Source organism: Mustela nigripes, chromosome 12 (genome assembly GCF_022355385.1).
Source record: "Mustela nigripes isolate SB6536 chromosome 12, MUSNIG.SB6536, whole genome shotgun sequence".
Classification (NCBI taxonomy): Eukaryota; Metazoa; Chordata; class Mammalia; order Carnivora; family Mustelidae; genus Mustela; species Mustela nigripes.
In genome coordinates, this window is record NC_081568.1 from 33410116 (window position 1) to 33422262 (window position 12147).

At 44.2% G+C, this 12147-nt stretch overlaps 1 protein-coding gene across 3 annotated transcripts in view; it reads left to right on the forward strand.

Moving 5' to 3' along the window:
* The window catches only part of GHR (growth hormone receptor), a 261874-nt gene that overhangs the window by 178358 nt on the left and 71369 nt on the right, over positions 1 to 12147 (forward strand). For all 3 annotated transcript variants that reach the window (XM_059417067.1, XM_059417068.1, XM_059417066.1), the window contains exon 3: positions 9467 to 9532. In XM_059417067.1, the coding sequence (XP_059273050.1) occupies positions 9467 to 9532 (66 nt within the window). The remainder of the gene's footprint in view (positions 1 to 9466; positions 9533 to 12147) is intronic.

Sequence of the window (12147 nt, forward strand, 5' to 3'; positions counted from 1 at the left end):
AGTTACAAAGAAAGGTAGCTTCTTTTCAGTTTAAACATATTCCTTCCAGGAAAGTGTCAGAAAATTTTTTTTCATACCCAGTATAATTTTCCACTTTAAATTGATGTTATGTGATTTGATTGACTGTTTTGACATTATTGAAAGGGTCCATTTTGGAAACTCTAAAGTTAGATTTAGAGGTAAGCTTCAGCGCCCATGAAGCTCGCTTCTACTGGAGCCAAGAACAACAGAAGGCACAAGGGAAAGGACAAAGTGCAAAAAAATAACCATCAGGTAACTTGCTGCCAAGGGACGTGTCTATGGTGGATTGTCACCTTATCCATCCCCATTCACTTTTTGGTAGAGTTTCCATTTTCCATTGCACAATAATTCTTGGAACTGGTCCCGTGTTAGCCACAGAGCAGAGTTCCAACCATTTCTTTCCAAAACTGGCCTTCAGAAAATGAATCTGAACATTTTCAATCAAGTATCTGAGTGAAGCTATGTCAAAGTTTTCTGGGTTGTTTTTGGTTTGTTTTTACTGTATACAGATGAGACAAATATAGCTATAAAAGGTACATCACGTTCCACTAAGACTCTTTGTTAACTGACTTATCTATAATCTGATAGGTACACATCAAAAGGAGGAGTTGTTAGAATAAAAGGCCAGATGGGCATCATACTACAGATACTTACTGAGGGCCTACTGTGTGCAGTGTTAGAAAAGATAAAATGTGGCTTCTGCTTTCAAGGGTCTTACAATCTAGTTGAGGGGGCAAGAATATAAAGACATACAAACTAAATAGTGCAAGACACAGTGACATACGCAACTATCAGATAAATAGCAAAAATAATAAATGTCATTAATTGAGAGGCAATCATAATAATAAATACTCAGTAGTACATAATTACTAAACTTACATATTTACTATGTGCCAGACATTCTGTTAAGCAGATGTACGTTATTTCATTTCCTGAATTATTAGCCCCACTCAAAAATGGGAGTTACCTCTGATCTTCTCCCTATCCTGAAGAAAGCAAGAAGAATGATACAAGGTGAGCAAAGACCTAGAATCAAGAATGTTCCAGATGGCAAACAGATGCATTGATCTGGCTGCCAAGGATCCATTTAGGGCAATAAGGAGGAATGAACCTTGGGCCTGTGTTAATCTGTTCACCACCATATCCCAATTCCAAACCATTACAGTAAGGGATTCAAGCTGGCAGGACACACCATAAGGGACAGGTCTGACAGCAGTAGCAGCTCCTGTACGGTCTTCCCCACACACACTAGAACATGGGCCCAGAGAGGCAGAATCCCCTCTGTTCTCTTCACCATGGTATCCCCAGCGTCTAGGACAACACGTAGCATGTCATTTAGAGCTCACACACTGCAATTCTGACTGCAGATTGCTTTCTCTAGCTCACAAACACCTATTTCCCAAGGGAGGAGGATTTTGTTCAGGAAATGTCACATGGAAATTGACAAGTCGAGTTTGGAAAACAAGAGACAGAGTGGCAGGAACCCAGGCCAATAGATGCCTTTGCCCAGAGAGAGGGAAATACACCTAAAAACTTATGTCAACATATATGTTTTCTTAGGACACTCTCGACATGCTTTGCTTCTGAAACAGTAACCCGTCTAAACAAAAAGATCCATAAGTCTGCCAAAACTATCAGTTCCCAGGACTTAGGGTCACTCCTACCAGCGTCAGCCTCCTAAATGGGCAGCAAGTACCATACACCGTGATATCCAAAGGCTGGCTTGCTGCTGTAAGCAAAACCAGGCAAATACACCATCCAGGCGACAGAAGGAACGTGAGAAAGTTAAGCAATCTCATTTTCATTCTTTTTTTCCCCCTCCGAATACTGTTAGAGCTAGGTACCTGAAAATGGGTTAAAATATCGTGGACTTTGCTTCAAGTTTGAGCATTCATGGTCCCAGGAGGACATTCATCATAGGATCTAGTAACGTGTTTGGGAATCTTTTGTGCAATTTTATACTCCAGGGGCCACAAGACATCTGATAATTCAAAGTAATAATATAAGTCAAGTCACGATGCCTCCCAACTTTCCTTGTTGGAAGAGTTCCTGCTGAGATGTTCAGTAACTTCATGAATATGTATGAGGCACTCACGATATTGAAGAAACTGACGAATCCAATGAAGAAAGAATGGTGAATCCAAAGGAGAGTGAGACGTGGTCCTTGCCTTCAAACCACAAGGAATTTATCATTTACAGAACAAGTCAGATGCCTAAGACGGTAGGAGGAAACATTGCCATGGTCCACGTGTTGTTGCTATTGTTGTCTTAAGTGTTGTAAAAACACAAAGAATGGAGACATGAATTCCAACTGGGAGAAGATAAACACTTCCAGGAGGAGAATACACTCAAACTGATCTTGGAAGGTGGATGGAATTTCCATAGTATTAGATGGCAGGGAGCATTGATACGTAGCATTTGCCAACATTAATTGGGTCGCTATTCCCACTATGGCTGATTGCAAGTTGATGACGTGATGCCATTGAATACAAAATTGAGAAGAGGTGCCGGGTCCAGCACGCCATCTCTGAGTCATCGTCTGAGCTTTGGACTTGATTAAATCATTCTGACTCTACTGCTTTAATGAGTGGATTCACAGGTATTAAAAACACCTACAGCAACATTGCAAGGGAAGAGACACTTCTGCCTTTCTCCCTACGCCTCAGTCTGACCTTTGAATACTCTCTTTGTCTGTCCTTCCATTCTCAGCCCTCTGTCCCCGACTGGCCTACCTAGTATTGATCTTGGCCTAGTGCCAACCTTGGATTCTGGTTGCCCTTCGTAGTGTTGGCTGCAATGGCTCTGGGCCCCGGCTGTCACATGGCACAGAGGGCTGGCTTACTGCCCATCGCCTGGTGTTGACACCCCTGCTGTCTCCATAATGAAAAGCAGCTTTAGGAGCGGCTAGCTGGGCAGGGTGTTTAACTGTTCTTGTAGTGGTTGGAAGGGAAAGCCAGAGAAATTGCTGGGAAGCTTTGCCGAAGGAAGATGCGAGCCAGCAGCCAGCCGAGAGCTGAGCCGCCTTTCATATTAATTGCTCCTTTTAGTTCTTAGAAACAGCAACAACAACAACAACAACAACAAAAACCCACCACTGTGTCCTCCTTTAATCACGGCACCTTTAACTGGCGTTATCACCGAGAGGGCTGCTTGGGAAATGCCAGGCCCTAGTATCTGCCTTTAATTACAAGCAGATGTCCTCAGTATGTGCATAAAGATTTAAAAAAAAAAAAAAAAACTCGCCAAGGAGACCACTGCCAGACAGGAAAGGAGTATGTGAAGCTTGAAGTTATTATTAGGAAACCTCCCCCATTAGGCCCACAAAGCCAGGGGCTGACCTGTGAGAAAAGGTCTTTTAAGATCTCTCCCTGAATCATTGAGTCTTACCTTGAGGCCCAGCTACTCTCAAAATACATTTACAGCAAAATATCACCACTCCAGATTTATTTCAGCCATGTGGGCTTTTCCTGATGCTGATTTCTCTTCCAAATTGTTAGATATTGTCTGTAAAGCAGCTTCTTTAGCGTTAGGTTTTTGAAATCACCCGCGTTATTTTGTGGTTCTTTTCTGTTCGCTTGTTTAAATTATCTCCCATGCTCTGTGATTTACTGTTCAGTACAGGAGAAGCTCACTCCCTCTCAGAGCTCTGGGGAGGTAAGAGGGTCTGTTCCAAAGGCCCGAGATTTCCTGCTCAGATTTCACGGTCTTCTTTAGCGCGGCCAAGAGTCATAATGTGTACAAGATAATATACTTCGGCTCGGGAGAAACTGCAAATGGGTATTCAGCCAACCCAGGGAGCCACAAAGGAAAGGAAATTCCAGCGTAGAATTATCACTGCCATCGGGCCCCAATTTGGTGTGCCAGATGGCAGTTATGACCAAGAAGACAGTAACAGCCTTGGGACCTGCTGTGTAACATCACTGGATGACAGAGCCAAAGAAATCCGGGCTGCCAGCCTGTCTCCAGTCTTACCTGGCTTCTCATAAGTTGACCCCTGAGGGATATTTCTGCCCAGAGCCTTAGTAGCCTGGCCCCAGCAACAGAACTTTCCAGGATGTCCGTGGTATTCAAACAAATCAGCCCGTACTGTAGTAGGTGCGTCCCGGTGAGCATTAACTGTAGGCACACGGTGAGCAGTCCTAGCAGTCCTAGGACCCAGTAACTCTGAGCAGAGCAACATTTCAAATGTGTCTCATCCTAAGCATCACCTGGCTGGGGAATGGGAGCGTAGAAGAGAAGCATACGGCTTCTCAGGACCTTGCCAATAGACTGACCAGTTCCCTAGAGATTCAGATCCTGTAGATCGAGACAGGACTTTGGAATCCACGTGTTGAACAAACGCCACAGTGGCTCTTGGTGGTCAGGAAGTTTGGGGAACAGGAGAGTGGGGTGCAGTCAGAATCTGGCTCCACTTCAATTTTGGCTTCTACCGTGTAACCGCTGGGAAGCCCAGGACAGGTTAGTTAGTTGGTCAGAACCTCCAACCCCCCATCCATAAAATGTAACTAACTCATAATAATGCTGCAGAGGGTCGTTGTGGAGTTAAAATGGGGAAGTCCAGAAAGCATAGTGCCTGGTGCATTTTAAGCACACAATAAACGTGAGATAGAAGCACCTCACATTTTTTAACTTGGCCATCAGCCAACCCCTTCACAGACCACAAGACAGTTTGGGGTGCGGCATCAGTGTGACCAAACACTGAGCTTGACCTTGAACCTTACTGCAGGGGCAGGTTGGAGGGAGATAACTAAACTGAATACTCTGTAGTGATACTGATCATAGTTTGACAGAAAAGGAGAGAGAAGGCAAGGGGTGGGTCTGGAAAGAGTTCTAGACATGGAAACTCAAGGAGAGAACGTTTCTGATGTGTGGTCAAGGATAAATAGATGTCAACAAGACAGGGAAAGTAGTCAAGCAAACTTGAGATTTCCTGGGAGAAACACAATTTGCTGAGAACAGATTATTTTTATTTGATTCCCTTTTAGCCCCCAAGTTTAAAGGATTTGTGATTCATCTTCATTTGCCTCATTTATTTAGCAAACACTGTGGTTCTACAAGGTGTCATGGCGTGTGCTCCTCACGGAGGGTACAAAGATGAAATATCCACCTCAAGAAATTCACTGTGCATCACGGGAATGACGGGAGGCAAGGGAGTAGTGACCTCAAGGGGTGCAAAGGCAATATGTAGCCGCGCCTGGGTGGTCTGTCAGTGAAGCCTCTGCCTTCAGCTCAGGTCATGATCCCGGGGTCCTGGGATTGAGCCCCACATTGGGCTCCTTGCTTAACAAGGAGCCTGCTTCTCCCTCTCCCTCTGTTGCTCCTGCTGCTTGTACTCTACCTCTCTGTGTCAAATAAATAAAATCTTTAAAAAAAAAAAAAAAGTCAATATCCAGGGCTGTTGGGTTGAGAACAACTAACCTGCCTGAAGGAGAAAGCAAAAGCTCTCAGAAAAAGTTCTTTTTCCCAGTCCTGTTGAGATAAAATTGACATAAAACATTGTGTGTGTTTAAGGTATACAGCATAATGATCTGATGGATGGATGTATTGCAGAATGATGATCACAGAGGAAGTCTTGAGGTAGAGATGTCATAGCACTTATATCATCATTATCCTTATTGTAAGCTACTAGTGATAACAATAGCTGACATTCACCAAGGCTTGGTTTACAGCAGCCACCGTGTGAGGCCCTTTACGTTATATCTCATCGCGTGTAGAATGGTTACCGCGATCAGTACCTAAGTTTACTTATTTGTGTCTGTAGGGTCGGTCTGGGGCTGGTTCTACATGCCATTGCTGCACAACTGGTAAATTACAGTTCTCCCCAGAACACTGATCCTCTTGCTCTAGCTCCCGTCCTGATGGAGTAGTCACTAAATTACGAGAGCTGGGAGGGACTGCATTTAGTCCCAGGCTGAATCTGGGACACAAGTAGATTTCCATCCCCTATGCTACTGGAATCATTTCCCCAGAGTCCCGCTACCTACATACAGCCTGCACAGCGCAGGTAAATAGTGGGGGTCTCACTGGACTTAGGGCAGCATTCTCTCCTCAAGTGTGAAGCCCTCGGCTCACATGGTCTAGTGTAAAAACACTTTCGAGGTCTCCATGGGAAAAGATGTGCCTTGCTTTCAGGGTAGTGGCTAGCAATAATAACTGACCATAATCATAGCTATGATAAGAATATTTAACATTGAGGCACCCGAATGGCTCAGTCAGTTAAGCATGCAACTCTTTTTTTTTTTTTTTTTAAGATTTTATTTATTTGACAGACAGAGATCACAAGTAGGCACAGAGACAGGCAGAGAGAGAGGGAAGGGGAAGCAGGCTCCCTGCTGAGCAGAGAGCCCAACGTAGGGCTTGATCCCAGGACCCTGGGATCATGACCTGAGCCGAAGACAGAGGCTTTAACCCACTGAGCCACCCAGGCGCCCCAAGCATGCAGCTCTTTATTTGGGTCCAGGCCACGATCTTAGGGTTGTGAGATCAAGCCCCATGTCTGGCTCTGCACTCAGCACGGGGCCTGCTTAAGATTCTTCCCCTCCTTGACCCTCCTTCCTAAAAAAAAAAAAAAAAAAGAAAAGAAAAGAAAAAAAATCTAACATTTCCTAAGCACTTATATTCTATATTTGGTATATTGCGTGTACTAACTGAATCGAATGTTGCTTGTATAGATGCTGTCACTGTCCCCACTTTATAGATGGAGAAACAGATACGTACCACAGTTGGGAAGTTGAGTACCAGGTTGGGCATAAGTAAGAAGGATTAGATGGCAATTAGTTCTAGTCTCGGGATCCTGTTCTTGGGCAGGTCCACTGTGAGGAGCTCTACATCAGGGCACTAGAAGGCAGGATTTCTCCAGTATTTGCAGGATCAAAATTAAGTTCTCTGGAAAGACCATCCCCAAGATGTCCCTGACTTCTCCCCCAACTCAGCACACCCCAGTTCAGCCCACTCCCGACAGACAGATCAGAGCTCTTTACCTGCCCAAGCTATGTCTCACCTTGGCCTTGGTGCAGCAGCTCCCGTGGTCCCAGCTGCCTTTTCCTTTCTCTCCATTGTCTGTTCATCCCAAGTTCAGCACCTGTCTTAAGGAGTCCCCCTACCCCGGAAGCTGGTAAGAGCCACCCATGGCTTGGCCACTCCTTCCACCCAGAAGACTGTGAGCTCACTGAGGGCAGGGGCTCTAACTGATCTCTTATGGCACCGGCACTTAAAAGCTTCTATATTAAATATATTGGAGTTTTCATTAACTACTTATTGTTAAAACCCTGTGTTTGTTTCTCCCACACTGCTCTGCACGTACAGACGAAAGGACAGCTTTGACACTAATTAAAATTGGCAACTTAGCGTGATCCCTCTGTTTGCTAAGAAGACACTTTTTTTTATCGTGTTTGCTTTTGCATACAGCACCCTCGTGGGACTGGCACAAATTTGCAATGTTCCCTTGAGGACAGCATTTGTTCCTTTTATGTCTTGACTCATCACATATTGTGGAGAGTGTTAACTGAGGAGGACTTTTTGCTTTATGAAAATGTTACCAAATGCTGATATCATAAAGAGAAAATCACCAGATGTCTGTCTGCAAGGAAAGCAAAATCCTGGTTTGTGAGGAGTCAGGGGTGGCCAGGGCTCCCCAGGCATTTCCGGGCCGAGGTTTGGCTCTGCACGCTCCCTTGGGGCCTCATAATTGACCCCCACATTCCATCTCAGTCATCATTCTGGAGAAATTTGTCAGTTTTGCTGCTGATCTGTGCCTGGAAAATGGTGTCCATTAAGTGTTCCCAGTTTTAAGCTGAAAATTGAGACACACTTGCTGGATAATTTTGACTAAAATAACACGTATGATTGTATGGCTTCCCGTGATTGACTTAATTTTACTCTTCCTTTGAGCTACCAGATGTTTCTCAAGGTGTATACAGTTGTCCGTGAAACAGGTCATTTGCAGTTAGAAATTATGTAAACTTGCCAAACCTCAACTGAGAAAAATGTTTTAGTGCCTAACCTAAGGCAGAGGGTCATAAAACAAAGTGTTCTCTGTTTTGTAGCAAGGAATTGGAGGAGGACAAGTTCTAGATGATGGTAGTAATAAAGACTTAGGCTCTCAAGGCATCTAGTCAAGTAGCCTTGAGGGGATTTCCATAAAATGCAATTTTCCTTCTGAGCACATTAAAATCAATGTGTAATACATTAGCTACTCTAGGTAAATGTGTATTCTGTTTGCTTTTTGTCATAATTCTTTATTGCATTTGGCAGCAAATGAGCTTCTAATATTGAAACAGAGAATAAAAAGAAATACTTCTCAGAACTCGTATTTGTACAGAATTTAAAATATGAACTCAATGAAACCCCCAAAGCCTAACTTCATTTGGAAAAATGCCCTCACTAATATGCCCAGACCGAAAGGCCTTCAAAGGTTAGAATTGTGCGGAGTTTAATGAGAGACTCTTAACTTCACCTGTTCGGTTCTATTATCATGAACACCACCAGCCCTGAGAGCAGCTTCCTACTGGTAGCTGGTGGGAGGGGCTAGTGAAAAGGGCCACTGAAAAGTGGATCTGGGCAGGTGGGCAGGACTCACCTGCCTCTGAAATTAAGGACAGGAATTTCAGCTTCCTGCCTAGAGCACCTTTGTTTTGTTCCGCCCTATTTTTATAATCGGAGAAAGATGTCTTAGCGTTGTTTGTGGATTTCTACCAAGGGCCAGAAGCATCAGCAGTTTCCCCGCTTTCAGGTGAGGCTCAGAGTTCATCGTGAGCCTGGACCACAGCACCCCTCTAAGGAGGTGTAGAATCCTAGAAAAATCCCCTCTCCACCAAGCCTAGATAACTGTTGCATACTCTCGTATCAAAACAACCCGGTTCAACAGTTCAATGACAACCACACTAATCCTTTTCCGTTCTTCTCATTTTAATGCCACATAATAGTAGTATCCATAGACTTATAACTGCTTTTAGAATCGATGACTCATTGCCCATCTCACGTCACAAAGCTCTGTGTCCGTGCTAACTTTTCAGTTCCCCTCATCCCTTCCCCATTCCCGGGATTGCTCACATGTTTATTTCCAAGAATAAACTTGTTTGACCAAACAGTTTTTAATACGGTTTTGGAAAAAAAAAAAAAATGTATGTCCCTCTCCATTTTCCTTAGCAAGACTCAAGCTTGGACTTGAATGTTCTAGGAAGGCATTTTTGCGTTGTTCCTGACCACATCTAGCCAAGAGACCAGAGGTGACTAAACCTGGGTTTCCATGTGTTCTGATATTTATGAGTTCTTTTTAGAGGGTAGGTGTGATTTTAATTTTAAAAAGAAAGACGGAAAGCAAGGACGAGAAGTATTGTGAGGTTGGGCCAGGTCACATTTTGTCACTGGAAAGTAAAATGTAATGGGGTCACATCAGACCATTTTCAGAGGGGTGACTAATGGTTTTCTTCTCTCTCTGTTCCAGCCACACCAGCGATCCTTGGCAGAGCATCCCAGAGTCTGCAAAGGGTTAATCCAGGCCCAGAGACAAGTAAGAATTTCAGTCCTTTTTCTATCAGCAGTGATCTTTCCCATGCTTTCCTGTAATTCAGCCTGCTATCCTCTCTTTGCTGCGTTTGAGATTTGGTACCCAGATGCAGGACTGATGGAAATTGCACAAATAAGTAAAATATATATATATATTTTTAAAGGATGTCATTTTCAGCCTCACTGCGAGGCTGCTGCTTTATTTCTCTGATTTGCTTATCCTTAGAAGTTAAGTAAAACCAAATTAATGAGAAGGAAAAAAAGAGTAAATAACATTGTGGACCAACAGTGTGTGTTGACGATAGTTTGCTGACTTTAAGAACTTACCTCCTTTCATAAATCGGGTATTATATCGTTATTATGGTTGTGAGATATTTCTATACCTCGTGATCACACTGACAGTTCAAGTTGTCAGTCATGTCATCTTATGCTCCAAAACTCTGCCTTCAAATGAGCTATCTTTTCTCTTTAAAACGCCGTTGCATATCTTCCTCGTGGCCTCTGACAATCTCCTCTGCATCCCCAAGACTGGACTCAGACATCAGCTCTGTGGGGAAGCTTCTCTAAATGATCTAACACCAAAGACTTGTTCTGCCTCCTTGTTCCCATGAAACTTTGTCCGTTGCTGCACGATAGATGTACCTCTACAGGACTTGAGCATATATGGTAGTACCGTGTGCAGAACTCAAGGAGCTGTGTGGGCTGCATGAACAAAGTGATTACGTTGAGCTTGAAGACAAGACCCACTTTTTATGCTTCTTCTGAATTCCTCACACGACCTAAAGCAAATCCTCATCCGTTGCAGGTGCCTTTAATTAAATTCCAGGGAAGGATTTTCTCATCATTTGACATATGCCCCAGAGTCCTCATGAACGGTAAAGGAAGGGAAGACCATGTACCTAACTGACCGTACGCCATTGCTGTTCCATTGGCTGTTCCAGAGTCATGAAACCATAATTTGGATTTTAGGACATAACTGGAGAGTAAATTTCAAAATGAGATGTAAATCCTTGTAGATGACTCAGAGGGAGGGTTAGTCCTGTTTTTTGCAAGTGGCATCCACTTATCTGTCGTGGCAGGCCACAAACTCTTTACAACCCTCTGTTTTAGAAGCCTCGGACATGTTCATCTGCTCCGTAATTAATGTGAGGGGTTATAAAAAAAGGTGTCTTTTTGGTCATGTTTGGGTAATTTCAAAGTCTTCATGCAGCAGACGGTGTGACTTATTGCTACTTCCTGCAAGGGAATGAGACGGAATCAACTAAAAATGTTTTCCTATGAATAGGATTGTTGAATCACTATATTGTGTACCTGGAACTAACATAACACCGTGCACTGACTATACTAGAATTGAAGTTAAAAACTTACAAAGGGAGAATGTTCTACTGACGGTGCACGTTGCATCCCACATTTGTCTGTCCTTCACACACAAACATAGCACACTGCCCTTCCCTTTCCCCCAAAGGGGGTACAGTTTTTTCCATCTTATTTGTGAAGTCACGGGGAAAGGAACCTAAGCATGGGCCCTTGTTGTGGTACAGCCTCTGGGTATGAAGAAACCCCTGCTACGTCTCTTGACATATGTTGACTTTCTGTCTTTGTGGTAAGCAAGAATCCTAATTATCCTTCATCTGTGACGTATCACGTAGATCCTGACCTTCCCACACAAAAAGGAATACTGTCATAGCTTCCCCTGATCAAAAGTTAGCTCCCCTCCATCCCAAGACTGACTGCATAAAGTTACCCCTGTCGGTGGATGTGTCTGTCAGCGCTCACTTCCCACACAGCACAGGCTGGGACGCACGGCCACCTTTGTCATCTGAGCACCTCACTGAGATGTGACAGACCCTGGTGCTCACGTCACCTCACCTTGTACACTGTCACTGTTTGACAAGCATTTGCCTCTCTGCTGCACACCCAGCACCAGCTCTGTGGTCTGGGGAAGAAGGGAATGGGAAAGATGGTGTCCTGACGTCCGGGAGCGCCTGTTCTCACTCAGGAGATGCTTTTACACAAGAAGCTAGTGTTCAACATGAAATGTCCTATCATTATGCAGATACAAGTCATACGTTTCCTCTCTGCACTTTTCTGAATTCTCAGATTCAAAGCAAAACTCCCACGGAGGGGGGGAAAAATTACAACCCTCTCAGAAAAAGTTCTACCCAGAACTGAGCTAACATAAATAAATGCCGCCCACCTCTGCTGGCCCCCTTGACTTTATTCTTGGGCTACTGCAGTAACCCCTTCATCGCTGTCTCCCTGCCTCTCCTGCCCCCACTCATCTCTCCTTTCTTGTATGCCAGTGACAATTTTAAGAGCCCAACATATCACTCTGCTCTAAACAACCCAAATTTCAAACCGCAAACCTGTCCCCAAATACTGAAATCCAACATCCTTCGCCCCAGCTGATAAGTCTACACTACTTAGTACTCTCCTGGGACTTTGCTCATGTCAGCCCATCTTCCAGAACAATCCTCCTGCCACCTCACCCCTCATTCTGGAACTATAAACCCTGCCCATACTTTAAAGCTCATCAGGGACACTCTGACCCTTGGCCTGAGACAGTGTCTCCCTTCTCCATACTTGTCTTCAAGAGAGATCGTGCTAGTTTGCACCACT